General features: G+C 44.2%; 1 protein-coding gene across 4 annotated transcripts in view; it reads left to right on the top strand.

Annotated features, from left to right (window-relative positions):
* PALM2AKAP2 (PALM2 and AKAP2 fusion) overlaps positions 1–26,357 on the top strand; it is a 445,812-nt gene that overhangs the window by 200,457 nt on the left and 218,998 nt on the right. For all 4 annotated transcript variants that reach the window (XM_075067389.1, XM_075067388.1, XM_075067391.1 and 1 more), the window contains exons 4-6: positions 11,737–11,851; positions 13,002–13,023; positions 25,166–25,267. In XM_075067389.1, coding sequence (XP_074923490.1) covers positions 11,737–11,851; positions 13,002–13,023; positions 25,166–25,267 — 239 coding nt within the window. The remainder of the gene's footprint in view (positions 1–11,736; positions 11,852–13,001; positions 13,024–25,165; positions 25,268–26,357) is intronic.

Genomic DNA, 26,357 nt, shown 5'->3' with positions numbered 1-26,357 from the left:
CATTTTATCCATGAGCAGGGGTCAGGTTCTATCCCTCCTCAAGGGATGAGATGGGAGGGGAGATTGTGTGGGAAGGAGGAGAGAATGGAGATTGCAAAGTGATCCATCCAGGACTCACCTTGCAGCTGTGGCTCCTGACCTGTAGGGGTGGGCCTGGCTTCCTGCTACAGGTATTGTGACCTGGTGCATGTGGTTGCAGGGCCATGCAGATTTGGCCCAGCTGCCCCTCTGACCCATCATGAGAGAGGGGCAGCCAAGCCAAATTTGAGTGAGAGGTGATGTGACCCCATGTGCCAGGTTGCAATGCCACTCACTCCATTTTGGCCTGGCTGCCCCTCTGTCATGATGGGGCAGAGGGACAGCTGGGCCAAATCTGAGTGGCTCTGCAACTCCTTGCACCAGGATGCGTGCCTGGAGTCCCAGCCCAAGGGGACAGGAGCTGCTGGAGTCACCAGTGTGGAGTGAGGGTTTTTTATTTTATTTTGTATTCCCCAAAAATGGGGGGCGTTCTCCTAAGAAGTGACTGCCCATGCACCTCTCCTGGTCTGTCTGAGGTCACTGCAGAGAAGGCACTATTAGTGGATGTGGCACATAGATAAATGGTCGAGCAGTTTAAGATTCTTGGTTTCCAGCTGTGTGGCTCTGGTGTTAACCCCTGCCATGGGACCAGCACATGTCTTAGAGCAGACAGGTTTTCTGGTTACGACAGCGACCTGGGATATAGGCGGTAAGGATTCAATGCTTAGCTCTGCCAGAACGATACAAGAACCTCTACAGAATAAAACAGACTCCTCCATGTTGTCTGCTTCTATGAGATGGCCAAAGCCCCGTCGGGACTAGAACCAAGGATAGTCACTGACCTAACTGTAGAGAGACCCTGGGATAAGCAGGAGTAAAGTCTACTGAAGTAAGAACTGCATCTTTTGTGTGCCTCCTCGGCCTCCAGGGGATATGGGTCTGTTAGAGTTCTCAGCTTGACAGCCTGCCTCTTTAGCTCAAGCTAGATCAGCCCATGCTTTTAACTCTACAGGTCTGTGGTGTGTTGGCCAAGATGGTGGCTGTCACCCCAGAGGTGAACGTGGTACCTGTGTAGAAGTGTCTCTTCTCCCCTTGCTCAGGGATGGGGCTGGGGAGATGCAGTTTTTAACATACAGTAGTTCCCAGTCCAACTGTTACCTAGACAACCCTTCTCAAACCACGTTAGACCAGGGCAGTAACTAGGCCATTGTATAATTTTATAGTATAAAAAGGGTGTGTGTACTGTAGCTGGGTTTATCACAGCTTAGATTGTGGTCATTATAATCAGATCACAAATGGTATGTAAGTGTGTTTTTGTTTTGTTGTTAAATTCAGGTCTGAATGTGTTCATTGTATATCATGAACTACAAAAGAATACAGACCCCACACAAACGCGCACACACACCATTTCCAAAACCTTGGAATTAGCACAGAAATACAGACCGCAAAGCAAGGCTTGTCCCGCACTTCAACCCTTTCACTACTGGCTCTTCAAGAATAGGTCACCAGCTAAGAATACTGCTTAAGCAAGAGAATGCAGTCCTCTGTGGCAGAATGACTGCTTTATCATAACATATGTGACACCTGGATAATACAGTGAAGCGCCCATTACAAATAAATACTTGTGTTCTCTGGTTTCCCTTCAACTTTTTAATTGCCTTAGATAACTCGGTAGCATGACGTCACTCTAGTAAGCATAGAGAATGCCGCAAATAATGAGGTAACGCTATTTCAGGCATAACTGGAAACTTAACATGGGCCTTCACACAAGGTAGATCACCTCTGTGCTGCTGTTTTCTCTCGATAGCATGATTCAGTAACCTCTTTGTACCAACTGACAGAGGGCCCAGGGGTGCATAAGGGTTACAGGATTCCCTTGGCTCTAGGATCTGCATACTGGTTTGCCAAATACTGTCCTGTAAGGGCTATGATGAAAGACTGTGTTGCATTGGTGGCCAGACTCATTGTTAGGTGTATGCATGGAAAATAGGTGAGGAAGTGTGTGTGTACTAAAAATTGTTTTCTAGGTCTGAGAGTTAAGGCAGATCACCAAAAAGTGAGCCACATATTCTTGGCAGGCAGACAGGAAGAGATGCTTCTCTCTCTCTCTGGCTGGTCGTGTATGCAAAGTGAGTATTGTATGGTTCACAATGGAAGCCCATTCACCAGGGTTGCCCAGAAGATTCAGGAGGCCTGAGACAAAGCAATTTCCGGGGGCCCTTTCCATAAAAAAGTTGCAATACTATAGTAACATGTATTTGGAAATGTAAAAAATAACCAGTGAAATACATTCAAAAATTAATTTTTAATCATTTGAAAATACATGAATATATTATTTAAAAACATTAAATGCTTTAATGGTATGTATACATTTGCAATTAAATAATGCTTCTTATGAAATCTTTTTTTACAAATTATTCTGAACATTAATTATACAGCTGCAAATTTTTTCCTCACTTTCATTTTGGCAAACTCATTAATAATATCATCAAAATGTATGTCTTTGGTCATTTCATAATCTATGCTCAAAGTGAGCAAATGGTTCAGCCTTTCTTCCCTGGTGGCTGAACGCAAACGATTTTTAATCAATGTTAGCTTACTAAATGCATGTTCTCCCGATGCTACTGACAGTGGCAACACTGTTAGTAGGCATAAACAAATACAAATCTGTGGAAACACATTTTACAACTCTTTTTTGAAGAGAGCATTAAGAAGTGTAAGTGCAGAGGTTATATGTCCATCAACTCTTAAGTTGGAATCTCCTTTTATTTTGTAAAAGATTCTAAGTTCCTCTTTAAGATCTTCTCTCTGGAGGTCTTTTGGATATGCTGTGGCCAAAATGTCAACAAAATTTTCTTTAGAAGATTCATCCACTTCATCTGGCGGACACATAATGGGTGAAAATAAATTTGAGACTTCAGCCATTCTTTCACCAAGACCTCCTAGCTCTGATAGAAGCAAATCCATTGTCAGGAAGAACACCTTGACTCTCTCGATATTCAGTTCAAAGTACAATGCATCCCCTGTGTCATCAAAGAATTGCTTGTTCTTCCGGATCCTTGAGTCACTTTTCATTTTTGGGTCAATGCCGAGGCTTGAAGCGACTTGTTTGGCTTCATCAAAAAAAAATTGGCCAAGAATCTTTCATTGTCTGAATTTCCTTGACTAAGTTGCTTACGTGTTTAGCTCCCTCTTCCATTGTTAATTTGGCACTTTGTAGAACCTTGTTCTTATCATCAATACACTGAAGCACTTTAAACCATATTGTAGTAAGAAGTACAAATTCAAATGACTTAAGCCACTTAATCAAAACGTCAACATCTGCCTGGATTTTGGGAGGTAAATGAAGCTCCTCTTCAGTTTTAATTAAACTTTCCAGCATACCGGTGTGATTTATGATTAGGAGGCGAACAGCATCAACTCTTGTGCTACACCTAGTTTTAGATACAGAGTGAAGAGAGATGTTTGCAGGGGTCTGCAAAATTTTCCATCTCGCAGGGCTAAGAGCAAATACTTTATAGAGTTTCTGAACATTTCCAAAATATGTTTTTACCTCTACACTGGTTTCCATAGCATGGGTGCCACAGAGGTTCAGCGTGCGAGCATTGTATGGAGAAAAATAGGCTTGGACATTTTTCTTCCAAAATTCTTGTCTTTACTCCCTAAAATTTTCCTGACATGTTAGAGGCATTGTCATATCCCTGCCCTCTGCACCAAGATAGTTCTAAGTCACAGTCTTTAAAAAAACTTCTTTTTCTGTTCTGCTATAGCTGCTCCAATCTTCTTTTCAAAATCTACTAGTTTAACAAATCTTTCATGAACATCCCAATTTCTGGGTTTTGCATCACATATCTGAGAATAAAAATTAACCATTCTGTGTATGAAACATCAGGTGTACCATCAACAACAATGCTGAAATATTGGGTTTTTCTTACCTCATCAAGAATAGAGTTTAAAACTTTCTCCCCACACAGTTACAAGAACTCGTTCTGACTACGCCATGACAGGTAGTGAACCTGCATTCTTCGACCAGACTCTCTGCATTGAGTTACCATCTCTAGATGTTGTTTCACCTCACTATTGTACCTGCACAAGCTTCAGCATTGACAAGAAAAGCCCACAGTCATCATAATCAACAGTACAATGGCTATCATGAAATGGCAGATTATTCTTTGCTAGGAAAAGTATCACGTCAACAACAACAGTTGATATTTTACGCCATTTTTCCTCCTCCTGTTTAATACTATGCTGTAATGCTGCATCAATGCCTCTTTTATCACTGAGTTTCTGAAATGATTCCTTCCACTTAATGTAATTGCTCAAAAGCATTTTCTTCATGACTCTTGATTTTCTTGTAAACCTTTTTCCAATTATCGGCAATTTCGCCTTTGACAAATTTTGAATGATGCAATTGGTTTGTTTGAGTTTCACTTCTGTAGAGACTGCAGGGAAAACAAAATATTGCTGCAGCATCTTTACTCCACACCATCCAGTCTCTTTCAATACACACACCATTACTCAGATGTTTAGAAAAAACTATTATTGGCAATTTCCTGTCAAAAGAATCATGAGGAAAGTTTTCCGGCTTATGTGGTGGACCCTTCAATACAATAAGATCTCTTTTCTTTATATCTAGGTACTTCCAAGAGACTGGGTCATTTCTGCACAACTCTTCTTCGTCATTCTCATCTCTAGCAGCAGGACTAGTCGACTGTACCAGTTTCTCAGTTGTAGCAGTGTTACTGCTGTGTTCTCCATTGTCTATCCAAAGAGTCTGGATTTCCTTCTATTTCTCCACAACAACCATAACATTGTTTTCTGAATGTGGTAATATTTTGGTTCCTCACAGACTGCCTTTTTCTTTTTCTCTTACAACACACTTTCACTTCCCACCTCTGAAGAGCCTTGAATGTCAGCATCACTCAACTCAATCAACTGACTTGATTTGGATTGTGCCTGAAGAAATTTGTGAAGAGTTATTTTCCCCTTTTCTTCTTGTGTCTGTCTAGCTTTCTTCTGCTTTCTCTTCTCAAATCCTGAAATATATGTACGTTTCATTTTTCTAACCCCTACGATCATTGGCTATGTGATGATGCCTGCAAACAAATTAATTCCCTTGGTATCTTTCATTTTGTTAGGTAGTGTGACACTGTACCCCATAATGCTTTATGGGCATATGACATAACTGGAATATGATCTACTGAATCTATTAATCCTATCTGCATGCATGTATCATTTGTGTATTCGAAGTTATAAATATTGGCTGTGTACTGGCTTGATTTCTAAATAACCTTAGTAGAACATTTGGTCAGTTCCTGGAGAAAGGAATGTTGAAGTTAAGTACCTAATCAAGAGACACTTAAAGGACAATGAATCTTGGAATGCTCCAATCCGCATAAGAGGTCTATTTGAGGATGTTCAAGGTAGCATGTAAACAATGGATGCTACCTGTAAAAACTGAGAATCATGCATGGACATGTGACTTGCCCAGGTAACTCCTAAACTCCATCTTGGAGCTGGACTATGCAAGAAATGAAGAGGGGTCTCCACCCACAAGAAAAAGTCTATTTAAACCCCTGGGAGACCCCTCCATGGTGGTCTTCAGCTGACTAAAGAGAGAGCCAAACAAAGGATAGTGTGCAAAGGGTGTGAGTGGTTGCTGGACCCAGGCTAAAAAGAGATTAGCCTGTAAAAGGGAGCATTCTGGAACTGGTGAGGCTCTTATCTGTGTTCAGTTCGATTAGACATAGATTTGTGCATTTTATCTTATTTGGCTTGGTGACTTATTTTGTTCTGTCTGTTACTACTTGGAAACACTTAAATCCTACTTTCTGTATTTAATTAATAAGTAAAAAGTGATTTTTATTAACTCAGAGTATATATTAATACCTGGGGGGCAGAGCAAACAACTGTGCATCTTTCTCTCAGTGTTATAGAGGGCGAACAGTTTGAGTTTACCCTGTATAAGCTTTATACAGGGTAAAATGGATTTATTTGGGTTTAGACCCCATTGGGAGTTGAGCATCTGAGTGTTAAAGACAGGAACACTTCTGTCAGCTGCTTTCAGGTAAACCTGCAGCCCTGGGGCAAGTAATTCAGACCCTGGGTCTTTGTTGGAGCAGACAGGAATGTCAGGCTCAGCAAGACGGGGTCCTGAGCAGGCAGGGAAAGCAGAGGTAGCAGTAGTCTGGGCACCTCAGGTGGCAGCTCCCAGGGGGTTTCTGTGATCCAGTCCATCACAGGTAGTTAACTGAAAAATTCCTCATGTACCCCGTGCGTTGCGGAACAATTTGAACTGCAACAGAAATTAAAATAGATGTTGAAGTACCTGTCATGACCATCGTGCACTGGAGGGAGAATATCTTGCAAAATGTATACTCTAAATTTTACTTTATATCACTTTGTTATGCTTTGGCAACATCAAGAAGCATTGCCCACATAGGCGTGCGCAACACATTTCATTAGGGTGTGCACCCAGGGAATTTTTTCTTTTTTAAGGTGAACATTTATTGAATTCTCAATCATAAAGGACATTATTTTTATTCATCAAACAAACTAAACTTAATTTTTTTAAATTAACAACTAAACTTCACTTAAAAAATGAGACAAAATACCAAATTTTTGCTGTAGTGATAACCAGGCATGTACAAAGACACAATTTTCATGATATTTATCTTTAACCAGATAATGAGCTAACCCAAATTGACCAAAACAGATCAAGGTTTCTTCATCTTCCTGTCCTAGAGAATGAGATGTCGCTCACCAGGTGTTATGGATTTAAATTCCTCAATCACATAGTTGTAATTAACTGACAAAGCCAATTCTTGTTCAATGTATAAAATCATGAGTGAGTCGAGACACTGTTGGAACATTGTACTTTTTAGTTTGTTTTTTACATGTGCTTGTTTCAAAAAGGTTCTTTCACATGAACAGCTTGTCTGCTCCTTTTCTTATCTTAACAATGAACCGATCCATATTTTAAAATTAAAAGGGGGCATCGTACGATTGAATTAAAACTTAAAGCCACGGCCTTGTTATGCTATTTCAGTAGAGTACATGTGACAAAGATTACAAACACCATAGACGCTGTGCTGGGGATGCCTGACGTGGCCACTTATATAGGTCAAAGAATTTTTCTACAATAGTAGTCGGAGGGGAAGGGAGGATCAATGGTGCCGCAGTAGTGGGGACGCATGCTGCAAGCGAGTGCGGGTTTTCTATGTAAAGTGTATCATATGATTTAAATTAAAATGCAAAGCCACTTTTTTTTTTTTTTTTTTTTTTTTTTTTTTTTTTTTTTTTTTTGAGACATTAGGGCAGGTGTGGGCAAACTTTTTGGCCCGAGAGCCACATCAAGGTTCCAAAATTGTATGAAGGGCCAGGCAAGGAAGGCCGTTCCTCCCCAAACAGCCTGGCTCTGCCCCCATCCAACCCCCATGCTCCCTGACTGCCCCCTCCAGAGACCCCTCCACCCTGAATCACCCCCGGGATCCCACCCCCCCTGCTCTCTGTCCCCTGACTGTTCCCAGGACTCCCTGCCCCTTATCCAACCCACCTGGCCCTGGCCCTTTACCATGCCACTTACCTCCACCTCCCCTGTCTCCCGGAGCATCAGCACACTGCGTCTAGGAGCGGCTCTGGACAACGCTGCAGCAGTGTGGGTCCAGCAGGACCTGAGCTCCTGCCGCTCAGCCCACCAGAGCTCACAGCCCCGCCCCCCTTACCATGCGGCTCTGAGCAGGAGGAGAAGAGGGCACCTCGTTAGCTAAGTTTAGGCTCTAGAATAGGGAGGGCAAACTACAACCTGTGGGCTGGATCTGGCCTGACAGGGCTTTCAGTCCAGCCCGTGGGACTGCAAGCCCCATGCACAGCAGGGCTAAGGCAGGCTCCCTGCCTGCCATGGCCCCACGCCACTCCCGGAAGTGGCTGGCACTACATCCCTGCAGCCCCTGAGAGGGGTGGAGGGCAGAGGGCTCTGTGTGCTACCCTCACCTGCAGGCACCGCCCCCTGCAGCTCCCATTGACCGGGAATGGGAACCATGGCCAATGGGAGCTTCAGGGGTACCCACAGGCGAGGGCGGCATGTGGCAGAGACGCCTGCTGCACCCCACCCCCAGTAGCCTCTACCGGACATGCTGGCCTCTTCCAGGAGCAGCTCCCTACCTGCCTTAGCCCCTCTGCAAGCCACTGCCACCCAAAGTAAGCAATGCCGGGCTGGAGCCTGCAACCAAAACCCTTCAGAACCCTGCACCCAGCACCCCAACCCCCTGCCCTGAGACCTCTCCTGCACTCCACTCCACCTTGCACCTCAGCCCCCTGCCCTGAGCCCTCAATCCCTGCCCTGAGCCCCCTCCTGCAATCCACACCCTCTTGAACCCCAGCCCCCTGCCCTGAGCCCCCTGCCACACCCCGCACACTTTCTGCACCCTAGCCCCTTGCCCTGAACCCCTTCCTGCACACTGCACCCCTCCTGCACCCCGCACTCCTTCCCGCAGCCCTATATTCATGGCCCTGCATACAATTTCCCCACTCAAATGTGGCCCTCGGGCCAAAAATTTTGCCCACCCCTGTTCTAGAATGTGTACTATAATTTTGTTTTATGCATACCCTTTGTTTCTCTTATACCCGTTTGCAACCATATGAATCTCTGATCTTTGTTAAATAAACTTCATCTTGTTTTCACTATAAACCTAAGTGCCGTGTGTTATGCAGAAGCTGTGTTCCAGGGTGTAACTAGTAAGTTGTTCCTTTGGGATCAGTGGGTTTGGTAGTGCTGTAAGTGCCCAGTGGAGAAGGGGCTGGACACTACTGGGGATGCTCGGAGAACTCGGGGTGGGAATGAGCCTGTCACTAACTTGTCAGAGAACGAGGCCTGCGGAAGCCTGGAGGGAAGTTCTTGTGTTGTCTGTGGCAGAGACAGACTAGACTTTTTCATGCTAAGAGCAGGTGGTAGAGAGGTGCCTCACAGTCTTGGGTACTGCAAGGAATGTGACACATTGTCACTGCGTTGAATGTATCTGCTCCGTTTAGCAGCACATGGGGTACATCTTACCTGGACATTCCTGGAACAGCCAGCACTGCTCATATCGTTCGTAGTGAGGAAGAGCAGGGACTGGAGGCCAGCATTTCCGCTGACCAGACAGATTTTTCTCAAGAGTGGACCAGCTCTTCAGAGTACCCAGTTTAGGGCTAGATCTTCTGCTGGACTAAATCAGCATATCTCCATCGCCTTTAATGGAGTGGTGCCATTATACTGGTGGCCGCAGTTACAGGCATTCTGATTTAGTGTCAGACTAAAAATCCATGTCCCTCCATCTTCAGCAATCTCCCCCGATAGCTTCCCCCTAGTTTCTTTCTCCCCTCTTGTTGCTCTTACTACTTCTTAAGAGAATCGAAGAAGGGGTTAAAGAAAGCCGAGAACAATATGTGCTGTCAGAAAGAGGTTGATCTACTGTTGCATCAGCCTGATTGTTCTTTTAACTGGGGCAGCAGGCAGGCAGTCTCCCATGAAAGCAGTAGGGACTTTGGGAGAGAATGGGAGGAGGGGAGAAAAAGACATCACAGAGTAAAACTGCGACAGCAAATAGCCCACTAAGCAATAAAAGAAAATCAAAGCAAAGGCTGAGAGTTGGTTTTTTTTGTTTTGTTTTGTTTTGTTTTTTTTGTGGTTGAAAGAACCTTTCTCTTCTGGCTTGAATCAACCAGGACAAACTTCTTCTCCAAAGATCTGAACTGGTATTCAGGAAATGATGCACTTAACACCACTCTCCATTATTATGGGTCATATTTAGATACCCTTACTCATACTTGAGTAACAACTTATTCCATTAACTTCAGTAGGATAATAGATTGACTAGTTCTGGTTTGTTTAAAAGGGGAAAGGAATTAATTCTCCCACTGCAATTTTCTAGCTTTGTCAGATACATATTCTATTTCCCTACCTACCAGTCTACCTGAAATCATTTGGCTAGCAGAAAACAGTATTACAGACTTTGTAATACGGAATGCTGCAAACCACTGATTTCACAAAAAAATGAATATGTGTGCACCCATCTCCGCAGTGTAAATTCATCAGGCCTCAAGGTAAAAGGAATTCATATATCTTCATCTTTGAGGTATAAACATGCCTGGATAACTGAGCATTGATTGCCAAGTTAAAAGAAAGGATAGGAGCAAGCCATCTTGTGACTAGTACTCTGGTTCTGCTGATGCCCATTACCACTGTATTTGTTGAGTTAGGAGTCTTCTAAAGACTGCTCTTTGGTCAGTGATGGGCTGACTCTCCTGTGTAATGTATTCTCAGCCATGCTGTCTGTCTTGTAGCCCGGCAAGAAAAGAAATAGAGGCCAAAACTTTCACATTTTGGTGCCTAAAGTGAGATTCCTACATCCATTCTGAGGCACTTGAATAAAAGGTGCTGGACAACCATAGCTCTCACTGAAGTCAGGAGGTTTTCTGAACTTTAGACGTTCCTGTTTTGAAACTTTGGCTTTTGCTCAAATCAAACATTCAATATGGCAATTAATTTTTTTAAGGATGGTGCAGAAACAGTGATAATGTTGTATATCAGTTAGGTATGTCATCTCCAGAAAAATTCTGAACTAGATCCTCCATTGGTGTAAACCACTGAAGTCAGTGTGTGAGACTGAGGGTATGGCTAAACTTGGAATTTCAAAGCGCTGCCGTGGCAGCGCAGCAGGAGCGCTGCCACGGCAGCGCTTTGAAGTGTGAGTGTGGTCGGAGCGGCAGCGCTGGGAGAGAGCTCTCCCAGTGCTGCACATAAACCACATCCCTTACGGGTGTAGCGTGCAGCTCCCAGCGCTGCTGCCCTGATTACACTGAGGCTTTACAGCGCTGTATCTTGCAGCGCTCAGGGGGGTGTTTTTTCACACCCCTGAGCGCGAAAGTTGCAGCGCTGTAAAGTGCCAGTGTAGCCATACCCTGACTTATACCAGTGGAGGATCTGGCCCTAGATAGCTACAGTATAACATCATTCTGGCCCTACTTTTGAAGAGTGCTGAGAGCTCACAACTCTCAATGAAATCAGTGAGCACTGTGGGTATTTTGCATCTCTAAGGATCACTCTCCAGGGCTTTTCTAGGCAGGTCATGGTATGTATTACCTGCAGGCTGATAGGGCTCTGCCCCGCATTATCATCGAAAAACAATGGGAAAGGTAGAAAAATGAAACCAAGAATTCGACCCGAGTGAAGGCCCTGTCTGCTGGAAGTCAGCACCATGGAGGCTCAGGAAATCCTGTTAATGGGGCTGGTGCCCTGCCAATCTCCGGCAGCTGCTTCCGGTTCCACCCTTTTTGGTGTGGAAGGATTTGGAGATATTTATTCCTCCAAGTATTATTGCATATTTATATATCTGCCCTACTGAGATTTCCAAAATGGAACAGGAAGTGGGGGGTGTTAAATTAACAGACAAATGTTCTGAGAAAAGTTGATCACATCCAAAATTCCCATCTTTTTGACATAGACCTTTCTATACCACAAATGCTGTAAGCCCTGTCTTCCCTCTAGCCTCTGCCTATGCCAAGAAACTATTTTTGAACAAGATTTTGAAACTCCCCCACTGTCTCCTGACCTATTTAAGATCCTGATTAGTACCTTCACAGCTAGGAAGCCAATGCTTACTTACTGGGGTGATGCTGCCTTTAGATATCTAGTATGCCATTGAAATAAATGATGGATGGTTTTCCCATGTCTTCCAGGCTGGAACAAGAAATAGAGAAGCTAGAAAGTGAAGAATCCCAGATATCTGCCAAAGAGCAAATCATCTTGGAGAAACTAAAGGAGACAGAGAAATCCTTTGAGGACTTTCAAAAGGTACAAAAAAAGATACAGTCTCAAAGAGAGTGAAGCCAAGGTGTAATATTGATTGAAAGCAGCGTTTGCAGTGTTGTGTCTTTGCACAGCGGGAGAATAGCTGTGGAGAGTCTAATAAGAAGTGAACTGAGCAAGATCAAAATAACTCCAGTGCTTTCAAACCCACCTATCTAGGGCAGGTTATTTTGCTACTCATCTGCCTCTCCAAAGAGTGCTGGACTTCCTAGGCTTTTTTAGGGTGTGCCGTTGGTATTCGGGGAGCGGTGGGGGTCTCTCCATTTCACTGGAGTGAAAGTGCAGGAATCCTGCAGCCGTACTTAAGGAGACAGCAGCCGATAATAAAAAGTCTGATTGGAGAGAAATGACCCCCTCAGCCAGTCCAGAAGCGCACCCATACATAGACAATCTCTCCTATAGCCGCTGGGTGCGTATTCTTCCTTTGTTGGGGTCACTCCGTTGTGGTATCCTCCAGTGGAGCATCCAGACCACATGCCACACTCTTGAATATTTCTTTTTACTTTCACCAGCAGGTATTGTCATGTCAATGACACTAAGTATCCCCTTCCTCTCACCACCCAGCTACCCTCAAGGTACAGCTGCTCTGCACACTTCTGTTGGCAGTGTGTAGACTATGTACACACGTCGCCTCCCAGCATTGGTGTGAATAGCAGTGTAGCTGGCAACACACGGCATGGGTGAGGAAAGTCACACCTGAAGGGTGTGGGTACATAGGAGAGTTTATACCCTGCACAGCTCTCTATTCACCCAAGCCATAACTCCTTGTTTACACTGCTGGATTTAGCAGCGTGGTGTCCCATGGGTGGAGCCCTTCCCCACTGCAGGCAAAGACTGCAATGGTGGGGGAAAGGCTCTGGCAGGGGCTGAGTCTTTTCCCCGCTGCCTCCTGCCTGCCTGAGTCTTTCACATATTGCTACACGTAGCCTGCTTTTCACGGCAGCATGTAGCTACCCATTCCCTATCTGCTGCTGCTATCATTGTGTAGACGTATAGCCTCAGAACTCAGTAGTTCTCTCCCACTTTATAAGCCTCAAAGAGGTACACAGCAAACCCAAGATAATTCTAGAGTAAAAACTTGGAGACTTCACATCACATGAAGGCCTAACTGATCCCCATATTTGTGTCTTTACAGAGCTTCTCACACCAGGATGGTGGTAAGTGCCTCTATACCACTACTTATAGCTACAGTTTTAACTGATATGTAATAACAATGTGTTGCTAAGTGTTACGGGGTGGAGATTATTGTTTTTTTGATTTGTTAGATGCGGTGGGGAGGGGGTTGCTTTGTTATTACTATGGCTGCCTGCTGAGTCAGGCTGCTGAAGAACCCAGGAGTTGGGAAGCCCAGACTCCTGAGTCGACCTCCACGTGGGCTGTGGAGGAGCCTGGAAGCCCTGTCTCCATGGCAGCCCAGCTGGCAGTGTGCCTGGGAGCCTGGGCTGCTGAGGAGTAGGAGAGCTTGTGGGAGGCAGGTGGGCAGACAGACTCACAGACAGGAAACAAGGCAAGTTTCTGTCAAGTACCTGGTGTCAGGAATCAGGGCCTGCGTCTGAACCTGGGGCCAGGTAGCTGCCTTGCAGCTGAACACTCTAATTGCTTTTCAGTCACTCAGGTGGTTTGGGCATCACCAGATCTGCTCTTAAGGCCAGTGGCTGCGATATCTCTCCTGTGCCTGCCTTGTTCCCAGCCATGCGCCTGCTCTACTCCAGTCCCCTCCAACTCTGTTCAGTTCCTGCCTCTGCCTCTGACTCCAACTCTGACCACTAGGCAAGACTGCCCATGCCCTGCTCCATGACACCTGGTTTCCATCAAAGGTTTAATCGTAATAGACCTGTTCCCATGGAATGTTTCTCTTTCCACAAATCGTCATTTTCTGATAGGAAAAGCTTCCTTCAGAAAATTTCCAACCGACTCTATATGCATGCCAGGGAAATGAAGCCAGCAATAGCTTATGCAGCCAACAGGGCATCCTACGACATTCATATTCTAGACCTCACTGCCACATGCTACCAAATGCTGCAAATTCCTTTCACATACCATAGACTTAGAGACACTCCCCCTTGTGTGGTGTGCTGTCACGGTGTTCATAAGTAGTTCAATAAAATGACGATTACTCTTCATTTAGATTAATAACTTGTGTTGATTACATTTAGATTACTTCCCAGAGTAAGTATATTCTTTGTGTGATACTCTCACAGATAGAAAAGATTGCTTTGACGGCTGTGTCTACCATAATAACTAGTTTATGGATTCAATGACAGCCTTTCACGGACCCTTTAGACATAGTCTTTGGACTGGTGCACTGCGGCTGTGTACACATGTAGAGACTACTGAAGTAAATGGGAAAACTCCCAGTGACATCAGTGGGCTTTGCATCAAGGCTCATCCTGCTGTGCTCTCCCCAAATGAACACATTATTTCACTTTTCAGTGGTGCCTAAGCTCAGGATCAGGCCCTGATTAACAAGAGTAAGTACTTCTGGTTAGGAATGGAGAAACTGACTTGACTGTCTTAAAAACCTACTCCAAACCTCAACCAAATACTTCCAGCCTTCAGCCAAAGCTTCTCTGGACTTGTTTGGCAACCAGGTTTTCTAATGAGCTTCCCTCAGCTGGAAAAGAAACACTACCAGCATGAGTAGCTTTTCTTGTAGTAGTTTGGTTCTTTTGCTTCTGATTCAATAGAATGTAAACTGCTACTAATGAAAAAAACTAGCCTGTGTTGCTCCATCCCGACTTTACCTAACCAGCCCACCCATCCCCATGCTCTATAAAATACCCAAGCACAGCAGTGTCCTCCATTAGTATCTTATTGTTATTATTCATTGGGCACCATTGCTGGATGGATTCTCCTTCTCTTGACAACTTCAAATGAAGACATTCCAGAAGAGATGTTTTGAGCAAACACAAGTCATTGGGCTCAGTGCAGAAGTAACTGGGTGTGATTCTAAGGCCAGTGCTATGCAGGAAGTCAGAGTGGATGATCTAATAGCCCATCATGCCTTAAAGTCTATGAATTATAAATCACTGTACTATATGCTGTTCATCAACAGATGAAGGCACCATCCTTGCCCATAGGTACTAAATTACGCTGACAGGCTGAAGAGAAAGAGGTCATCGGACGTGTTTCCAGAGTAAGGGATAGCATGGAGGAAAGATGAGAAAACGGGGGGGGGAATACAGAAGGGACATTTAGGCTCCAATTGTAGAAAGGCTAATGCCCATGTCTAACTTTACTCATGTGAGTAGTCCCATTGAGCTCAGTATGATTACTCACAGTCCACAGAGGTAAGCTCATGAGCTAGTCTTTGCAGGATCAGGCCTGAGGAAGCAGGCCTGGGAGAAGTATAGGCAGCAGGAAGAGGATGACTAGTGGGAATCGATGACAGAGATGTAGACAGGACTGCAGCTGTATAAAGCCTAGAAGTTGAGCTTGACAGAAAGGAGGAGAGGGACCTAACAGAGATATTTTGGGCCAGATGCTCATCTGTAGAACCCCTCCCATCCTGAGGCTGCTCCCCTCCCAGCACGATTGCACCCAGGTTTTACCAGAGTATATAGGGCAGCGTGGCCACATCTTCTTCCTCCCAGCCATGCCCCTTGTTCCAGTTGCAGGGATGGGAAGAGAGATGTAGAAGCTACTACCAAAGCTCTGCAGGGAAACCCCCCAAGCAGGGCAGATCCTCCAGGGGCTTGGTCTACTGTATTTAAAGCAACCTTGCACTTCTGGAGCAGTATAAAGCTGCCCTGAGGCAGAGGATGATCTGGCCTCTGCAGAGGGGAGAGAAGGAAGATGATTTTAGCAGTAGCATTTTTTGCTGGGCATTGGCAAGATGATAGGCTGAGATTCCAGACAGGTGGGAGTTGTCAGTCAAGACAATGTGTCTCCACTCAAAGGCTTCTGAGTAGATACAGCATAGAACAGGTTACTCAAACCATGGGTCTTTAAATAGTATTATCAACATGTCTACAGGTTTTCCCACCTACACCTCTACCTCGATATAACGCTATCCTTGGGAGCCAAAAAATCTTACCGTGTTATAGGTGAAACCGTGTTATATTGAACTTGCTTTGATCCACCGGAGTGCGCAGCCCTGCCCCCCCAAGAGCACTGCTTTACCGTGTTATATCCAAATTCGAGTTATATCAGATCGCGTTATATCGAAGTAGCAGTGTATTTTTAAATGCAACCAAACCTGGATTGTGGGGCAAGCCCTGAGTTGGAGTCAGAAGGGATCACAGGGCTGCCTTTTTTTGGTGGGGAGGAATGGACAGAAGGGATTCCTGTAAATTTCAGCCGGAGGAGCGCAGTAATTTCTTCTTTTACACAATGGATGGTAACATGCACTCTGCTGCCTTTGTCCCTGGCAATGTGTTTATTGGCTCACATGGTCCTTGTTGAAGAGGCAGCTGGGAGTGAGTCACTCAGATCACCTCAACCAAAAATACCACGTGCGGGTTACCATCTATTTTAGGCAGAGAAGTTATCTAAGTTTTGCTGCAGGGATAGAGAAGGAACTTGAGCCTGCCTTTGCCCAGCAGAAAGAATTAAAATATGCATTGGGGAAGAGTGCCAGCTGAACTAAATCAAAGGGCCTCCCTTCACTGATGCAGGCTACAATTCTCTCTCCTCTTTTAAATGTTGTTTTATTGGAAACGTTTATAGGCTGCTGGTGGTGAGAGGATTTTTTTTTGTAAGAGTAAGAGGCGATTAGACATTCCTGAGGCCATCCTAACATATCTCAGGCTTCATCTTGCCTACAGGTGTCCAAAAGGAATTCTGCCTGCAGGGCAGGATACATCTTTGCCAGTTAGGAGACTTTATTATACAATTGTTATTGTTTGGCCTTGCTCTGAAGCATCTGGAATTGGCCATTGCCAGAGGAGGGACACCAGAATAGAGACAAATCCAGCAAGGCAAATATTTTGTTCCTAGGGTGAATGCTGCTGATTGTGACAGGCACTGTGAAAGCTGGAGCAGGGCTGTCTGCACCCCTTCTTACTCCACTCATCCCCCACATGTACCTGTGCAGGGCCAGCCACAGCCAGACATTTAGCCAAGACATTTCTAACATGGGTTCTTACCATTAATCACCTACATCCATAGGCAGGCACCTATATACCAGGTGAGCTGATTTTCTGCTTTCTGGTACCAAAGTCAATGGCAGTTGCAAGTGCTCAGCACCTTTGAAAACCTGGCTACTTATATTTTGGGGCCAGATTGTCAAAGATAGTTTTCAAAAGCACCTAGGTGAGTTAGGCACTCAGCTCTGCTTGATTTCAATGGGTGCTAGGCACTTAGACACTTTTGTAAATACAATTTGGTACCTATCTGCACCTTTGTGTGCCTAAATGCCTTTCTAAAACTGATCCTAAGTGTCTCAAAGTAGGCAACCCCAGTTATAAAATGGTGGCTGGGGTGTTTTCCGGGTTTATCGTAGCACCCTCACTAGTGGTGCTTCTCAAGGATCCAAAAGTGACTTCTTTCATTAAAGTTTACCTGCATCTTGAGACTAACTTTCCTCCCAAGTTAGCAAGAAGCAGGATTTTGCAGAGGTTGACAAGAATGTCCATAGAATTGGAAGGGACCTCAGAAGGTCATCTAGTCCAACCCCCTGCTCAATGACTATATAAAAATGACTCATGGATCAAAGAGATGTCAGGTTGAATTGGAAGATGGAAAAAGACATCTTTTCTATTTCTAAATGACCATTTTGGACTCAAATAAACATCACTCCCACGTTGTCACTTTGCACAGTGTAACTGCACTTTGACCGACTGCTTCAGCTCACCCGGTGAGAGGACACCGAAGGGAAATGACTAGGCTGGGACAGCAGGCCTGTCACATGCTGACTCTTACATTGTCATACTACAGCCAGCTCACAGCATATCCGTGCTCTGGTGACACATCGCAGACAAAGAGCTGACAAACCTTTAATTTAAACATGGCATGAGAGGTGCTACAAAATGCAACAGCTCTCACTGCACAATGCTGCAATGGACATTGGAGACGCGGTATAGAGCTGGGCTGGATGTATACTGTGTTTACTCGATTAGGCTAGGATTACAGAGAGCAATTACTAAGTATAAGCCACATTCAGATCTGGTGGAACTCTTTGGATTGGAGCTCCATCAGGAATGAACTTGACTCTAGTATCTCTTGGCTGTACATGTTTTTACTAAGCTCATTACAGCCTGCTGTCTTAACCAATAGAACAGTAAGGACAATTGCAGTGACACAATGGGTTTTGCAAGTTGCCGTTAATAAACGGAATGATTGAGAAGATGCTACTAGACTGGACATGAAGAGCCAAGGAAACACACTGGGCCAGATTCATTGCTGGCATAATTCCATTGGCTTCAGAGGAGTTTCATTAAGAATGAACGTTTCCTGCAATAGATTTAAAGCATGTCTACACTGTCGCTTAAGAAAGATGCCCTCCTAAGCAACGCAAGTTACAGCGACCTAAGCGCTGTCCACTCCAGCACTATGTCAGTGGGAGACGCATTCCAGGCAACAGCTTCTGCCTCTTGTGGAAATGATTATGCCGATGGGAGCACGCTCTGTCTTCAGCATAAAGCATCATCACCAGGCATGCTGCAGCAACGCCGCTGCACCTGTGTAAGTCTTCTCATAGACTCATAGACTCATAGGTCAGAAGGGACCAATATGATCATCTAGTCTGACCTCCTGCACAAGGCAGGCCACAAAACCCTACCCATACACATTTATAACAACCCCGAACCCATGACTGAGTTATTGAAATCGTCAAAATTGAGATTTGAAGACCTCAAGCTGCAGGGAATCCACCAGCAAGCGACCCATGCCCCACGCTGCAGAGGAAGGCGAAAAACCTCCAGGGCCTCTGCCAATCCGCCCTGGAGGAAAATTCCTTCCCGACCCCAAATATGGCGATCAGCTAAACCCTGAGCATGTGGGCAAGACTCACCAGCCAGCACCCAAGAAAGAATTCTCTGCAGTAACTCAGTTCCCATCCCATCCAACATCCCCTCACAGACCATTGAGCAGACTTATCTGCCGATAATCCAAAATCAATTGCCCAAATTAAACTATCCCATCATAACATCCCCTCCATATACTTATCAAGCTTAGTCTTAAAGCCAGATAAGTCTTTTGCCCCCACTACTTCCCTCGGAAGGCTGTTCCAGAACTTCACTCCCCTAATGGTTAGAAACCTTCGTCTAATTTCAAGTCTAAACTTCCTAATATCCAGTTTGTACCCATTCGTCCTCGTGCCTACATTAGTACTAAACTTAAATAATTCCTCTCCCTCCCTAACGTTAATCCCCCTGATATATTTATATAGAGCAAGCATATCCCCCCGGAGCCTTCTTTTGGCCAGGCTAAACAAGCCAAGCTCTTTGAGTCTCCTTTCATAAGGCAGATTTTCCATTCCTCGGATCATCCTAGTAGCCCGTCTCTGAACCTGTTCCAGTTTGAATTCATCCTTCTTAAACATGGGACACCAGAACTGCACACAATATTCCAGGTGGGGTCTCACCAGCGCCGTATATAACGGCACTAACACCTCCTTCTCCTTGCTGGAAATACCTCGCCTGATGCATCCTAAAACCGCATTTGCTTTTTTAACAGCCATATCACATTGGCGGCTCATAGTCATCCTGCTATCAACCAATACCCCAAGGTCCTTCTCCTCCTCCGTCGCTTCCAACTGATGCGTCCCCAACGTATATCTAAAATTCTTATTATTAATCCCTAAGTGCATGACCTTGCACTTTTCACTATTATATTTCATCCTATTACTATTACTCCAGTTTACAAGGTGGTCCAGATCTTCCTGAATAGTATCCCGGTCCTTCTCCGTGTTAGCAATACCCCCCAGCTTCGTGTCATCCGCAAACTTTATTAGCACATTCCCGCTCTTTGTGCCAAGGTCAGTAATAAAAAGGTTAAATAAGATCGGTCCCAAAACTGATCCTTGAGGGACTCCACTAGTAACCTCCTTCCAGCCTGACAGTTCACCCTTCAGTACGACCCGCTGGAGTCTCCCCTTTAACCAGTTCCTTATCCACCTTACAACTTTCACATTCATCCCCATCTTTTCCAATTTAACTAACAGTTCCCCATGCGGAACCGTGTCAAACGCCTTACTGAAATCGAGGTAAATTAGATCTACCGCATTTCCTTTGTCTAAGTAATCCGTCACCTTCTCAAAGAAGGAGATCAGGTTGGTTTGGCACGATCTACCTTTAGTAAATCCATGTTGCAATTCGTCCCAATTACCATTGACCTCAATGTCCTTAACTACTTTCTCCCTTAAAATTTTTTCCAAGACCTTACACACTACAGACATCAAGCTAACAGGCCTATAATTACCCGGATCACTTTTATTCCCTTTCTTAAAAATAGGAACTACGTTAGCAATTCTCCAGTCGTACGGTACAACCCCCGAGTTTACCGATTGCTTAAAAATTCTCGCTAACGGGCTCGCAATTTCACGCGCCAGTTCCTTTAATATCCTCGGATGGAGATTGTCCGGGCCCTCCGATTTTGTCCCATTAAGCTGTTCAAGTTTGGCCTCTACCTCAGATGCGGTAATATCCACCTCCATATCCACATTCCCGTTTATCATCCCTCCATCATCCCTAAACTCCTCACTAGTCTTATTAAAGACCGAGGCAAAGTACTTATTTAGATATTGGGCCATGCCTAGGTTATCCTTAACCTCCGCTCCATCCTCAGTGTATAGCGGCCCCACTTCTTCTTTCTAGTGTGGACTTGCCTTTAGGCACAAACCTGTGGGTAGATTAAACATAAATCAGAGTTTGTCTGGCAAAACGACTGTCCTGGAAACCCGACTCATACCATGTTCCTCACATAGAGATGCTTGGAAAAGATAGAGCAGGATCCATTACCATTTCCTTTGCCCTGTTCACAGTCAGAGGTCTAAAACCAAATTAGCAAGATGGACACAGATCTTCAAAAGACTCGTGTGGATTTTTGTTATCTTTAACTCTTCCCTCCTGTTAATTGCTTTTCAGCTGTAGATTTTTTTTACTAATCTCGTTATTGGCTCCATCCCCATTAAAATGTCCAAATGCCACATTTACAATAATGTTGGTCACTCAGATATACCCCCAAACCAAAGCGTAATGAAATTCAGGCCTTTCAGCCAAACTTGATTTTTAATCCTTTGGAATCGGGACATAAATATACACCCTGTGGACCATATTCTGATCTCCATTACATATTTGTAAATCCAGTGTAGCTGCATAGAGTTGCTCTAGATGTATCTACGTGTGCCAGTTCTGCTCCATGGAATTCTAGAGGGTGGCACAGGTATAACTGTGAACAGACTCTGGTCCCCAGGGCTGGAATTTTCAGAAGAGCTCTGCTCGTGTTTAGGCACCAAAATAAGCAGCCAGATTTTCAAAAGAACTCACTGTGCTGGGTGAGGAGCTCACATGAACATCTAGTCACAGGCATCTGCATAGGAGCTGCAGGCTACTGAGCATTTTTGTAAATCTAGCCTGACGTATGTGCCTTCATGAGTGCTAAGCTTGTTTGCAAGCCTGGCCTGGTTTCTGGGTATTGAGCTCTTGAAAACCTGCCCTGAGCTCTTAGGAAATGTGGCTCTATATGTTTTCCTAAGCATTCATTTGGCTGATGGTGTGGAAAATGCCCTACTCCTAAAGTTTAATCTGTTGTAACTAACTCACAATACCAGGGCTTCAATTTTAAGAATGTTTTAAATAATCTAAACACACCAAAAGTAGGAAGCAAAATATCCCCATCCACTTAAAGAAACAAATTGATTCACATTTTTTCCACTTATGAGCTGTAGCACCTTTTATCTGAACAAACATTAACTAAACCTCAGACCACCCCTGTGAAGTAGGTCGATTGTGTCCATTGTAAAGATGCAAAGTAAAATGCTAGGTAGAGAGAGGTTGAGGGATGTGACCGAGGTCAGACAGTAAGGTGGCAGCAGTTCTATAACATCATTCTTTTCATCTTCAGTTTGTTTTAGGAACGTGGGTTTCGTCCACACTGGCAAATCTTATGGTCTATCTCAGATGGTGGCCAGCATCACCTGCTTCAGAAGGAGTAAGAACCCCACAGTAGCAGATGTGGATAATCTGGCTGCCACATTAGATCTCATTCTGGTCTTTGATAGTTAGAGCTTGGCTTAAGTTCTGATGCGCAGTGTTTAATACCCCTTCTGTATAATATAAACCAACCTAACCCCCATAGCACCCTATCATTAGGATAATTATTATTCCTTTTTTAAAGATGGGGAAAGCAGAGCAAAGAAATAAAGTGATTTGCCCAAGGCCCTCGAAAGATTTACTGTTGAAGAAGGAATTGCAACGCAGATGTCCTGGTACCCAGTTTTCTGTTCCAACTAGACCCTCCATAGTCTGGTTGAACAACCATTTATTGGATTTCCATTGCTTCCAGAACAAACTGCTTCATGTTCTGGCACGTAGGACAGAGCCAGCCATTCTGCTTGTGGAAAACAGATTTCAGAAACTTGCTGATGCAGATTCCCAGAATCACTGCACAAAGGAATGGTACCCGTGTCTCAAAAGCAAGAAACTGTGTAAAAGAGAGAGCAGCTGTTACTGTCTATTGCTCAGTGAGCTGTGTCCTAAATAATTATTTCTCTCAGGCCTTATTGCAGCAAAACAAAAAAGCTTTCAGACAGCACTATGCATTTAAAACAGACAGCCCAGTTCGGGAGGCTTACGTTTGCCCACTGAGGTGTGAAATAAAGAATATTTCCAAACCCAGCTCTTGCTTTCAAAGACACTTGGTACAAATCGCATATATGTTTTTCCATGAGAAATATGGGTTCTGTAGTGGTGACCGATGCTGGATTGGCAGCGTTAGATAATACCGTTCTCCATTTACACCCACAATGGATACAGCATGAGCAGCGGCAGTGGAAGTTTCCTCACTCAATTAAGGCACAGCAGCCAAGAGCAGGAGGAAGACTTCTAGGCTGTCAACTCCGTTATACTCACCCAAGATTATAATTCACCACTTGTGCAGCTTTACAGATGATACCAGTGATGGAAGCTCTAGTGTAGACCTAAGCCCCTTTTACCAACACGTCCTGACTTTCCTAGCACAGACACCGCTTCAGAGATCAGAGCGTAGTTCAGCCTTCAGACCCTTTTACTGAGACTACCAACAATTATGATGGTGGGTTTTGTGAGGTGCACATTTGCGCACAAAGAAATAGACGAAGCAGCCACCAAATGAATTCTTAATCCTGATTTCTCCCCCTCCTGCATGAGTCCACACACAGACAGACACCGCACAGACCTTCCCATCTCTTCTGTTTATAAGCTATGGGAGAGACCAAAGCAAACAGATTTTTTCCCCCTCCAGTATTTATTGTTTTAACAAGACTAGTATACACCAGACTTAGAAGAAACAACATCATCTATATTTTTTAACCCCAAGGACTGGAAGATTTGTGTTTTGAGAGAACAGAGAATTCAGAATTTCTTATATATCATAACATTTGGTGAATATTAGAATTTTGCTAAAATCTATGAGGGTGGCAGAGAAAATTGCCTTGTCTTGCTCCTGAGCTGCTCTCAGACGGATGGTCCAATGATTAGGATGATAGCCTAGGGCTCGGTAGACCTGGGTTCATTTCCCTACTCTGACACAGTCTTCCTGTCTGACCATGACCAAGTCTCTTAGTCCCGTGCTGTCTCATTGCCTCATCTATAAAATGGGGATAGTATCACTTTCCTCGTTCCCAAAGGTGTTATGAGTATAAACACATTAAAGGCTGTGAGGCAGTCAGAAATTACTTCAAGGAAGGGCTATTTAAGTACCCCAGATAGATAGAACTTGTCACCAGAGAAGGTGGAAAGTTCCACAATGTACAGACAGAGGTGGACCATTCTGATTGAAATAAACCAGGATCAAGAAGTCATCATGAAATCTATAATGCCAAACACCTTGCAGTACAAAGTGAGATTGAAAATCAGGGACCCCAGGACATTTCAGTGGGAGTGGAGTGGGTAAATGTACCATGCCTTAGACAAGATTTATTTTTTTACCAGAGGCTGTGAGGGAGGCACATTTCTGACTGGAGAAAGCAATAAAGACATTGTTCTCTGTCTCTGTAATTGAGATCCATGGAGGCCTCACTCCAGGAGGGTTATACATATTGTTCCCTGGGGGACCAGGAATCACTAGACTATAGGATTTCAGGGGATCAATGCAGCGATTGGCAGAGTGAGGCAAACAGCTGTGCCTGGAAATATGGAATCAATTTAACAAACCACAGGAAATACACCTTGTGTCCATACGTCAGTGTTGCTTCAGGAATCAAAATATGGTCTTTCTTCTTCTGCCTAGCATGCAAACATCCTGGATAATTATTTTGTCTTGTGTGCTTAAACCCAGAAACAAGTTCCTAGAGCAGGAGTCTGAGAACTTCTGACTCTGCCATTGGCTGGTAGCGTGACCTTGGGCAAGTCACTTAACCTATCTGTGTGTAATTTAGGACTCTGTAAGCATTTCTCTTAATCTACCTCCCAGCAGCGCTGTTGTGAGGCTTAGTCAATATTTCTTGACCACTTTCAAGTCCCATTTCAACAAGATACTGAAGCATGTGCCCAATTGTAAGCATGTGAGTAGTTCTACTAAAGTTAATGCTTCACGTTAGGCGCTTGTTGACTTAGGGCCAGAGGGCTTTGGCTGAAAGGTGGCACTGTGGAACTACAAGGTGTTATTCCCACCAAATGTCAAGTGAGCATGGGATCAACCAGCATGGAGACAGTATTTCCCTTACAGGTTAAACTTCAGCCAAATGCCACTCACCAACCTATAAAAAACAAAACTAATATGACTGATATAAGGCATGACTGATATAAAGGAGCTGGCCTGTCATGCCATTTGATCACTCAGTTACCTCCAGAGTGTTTAAACCCCATGTTATAGGAATATTTCTCTATAAAACATCCTTTATTCTACCCATTACATGGGGTTCATTCTTTTGTTGAGGTCACTGACCTGATAAAATCCAGAAGCGCCCGACAAATAGTTTGATGAGTGCAACTGACAACGTTTGAGTCATCGGGACATGTTCCCTCCTACCTCAGCTAGTCTACTGAACAGCAATCACATGACAGTGACTTTGCGCTTTGTTTACTTTGATCCAATGATCCAGTACAAAGCTCTGATGTCTATTGTTTGGGTTGATAAGTTAACATTCTGCTGTCTAAGCAATGAAGCCACTAGGGCTCATAACATTATCTAACTGTATTTTCTGTTCTCTGACACCAGATGCAGTAAATTACATTTACTCCCAGATCCCCAAACTCCCAACCCTCTATTCACGAACAGCAGAGCCAGTTCCTGGGTGGGACGGATCAAGCAGGGTAACTGGTAAGTCTCTAGGAGATCTGTATTCTATTAGCCAATCCAAACTTCTGTTTATATATATATATATTAAACTTAATGGGACTGGTGCCCAGATAAATGCCACATGATTTTTATTCTGTGAACAAGTCAAGGCTCTTTGAACAGCAGTGAGCAATTTCAAAGACATTTATTTATATTACATAGCTTGTGAGTCCTAAAAAGTAGTATTATACACTTGGCAGATTTCTTTTTAATGGAAGCATTCAGCTTGATTCTCTCTCCATCTCTGTTGATGTAAATATGTGGAATGTGGGCCATGATAATAGCACCTGTCCTGCACCCACACAACTTCCATTGAGATGAACGAGACACATCCACCCACCCACACACACATACACACGACTCAATATGTGCGTAAAACCTTACAGAACAGAAAGAAGCTGTTTATTTCAGCACAATGCTTAACACTTTAGGGGGCAAAAAAAGATGTTACATGCCTGTGTGTTTTAGGCTGGGGTTACAGAATTTCAGCCTCAATGCGTTTCTAAACTGAAGCAATTTATGAGCAAGATCCTAGCTGTTGATTTTACTTATCTTTTCAATATTTTTCTATTCAAAACAATATGCTCCATGCATTAATGCCAGCATGCAGCTCAATACAGCATTGCCATCCCAGAGTAGCCATAACGAAAGATGGTCCATGGGCATTCCAGTTATTTCATGCAGCAAGAGAGTGTATCGATTTGAGGTGCTATCCACAAATGGGGACCCTTTGTTTGACTGAGCTCCTCTTTTCAGGGCACCCAGAAAGCGCATCCCAGTGCTAAATCTGACCCGCCTTAGACAGAGATTGATCCATCCCATTTGCCTGTGTGTTTCTAGCTCCATTGTGTCAAAAACACGAAAAGAATAGCCTCTGCTATCCTCCATAACATAACCTAAAAGCTAGGCCTGCTTGTGTATTTGCTTGATAACTGGACTCCATGCACTGCAACAGCTTAAAGGATAGGGCAAGCAGCACATACAGTCAAAATTCTTTAACATAAGCTTTGTTTTATTACATGTTCAAAGATTGTTGAAACCATCTTTTTACAAAGTAACAGACTCGATAGTT

Source organism: Chelonoidis abingdonii, chromosome 6 (assembly GCF_003597395.2).
Source record: "Chelonoidis abingdonii isolate Lonesome George chromosome 6, CheloAbing_2.0, whole genome shotgun sequence".
NCBI classification, from domain to species: domain Eukaryota; kingdom Metazoa; phylum Chordata; order Testudines; family Testudinidae; genus Chelonoidis; species Chelonoidis abingdonii.
This window is presented reverse-complemented; position numbering and strand designations above follow the sequence as displayed.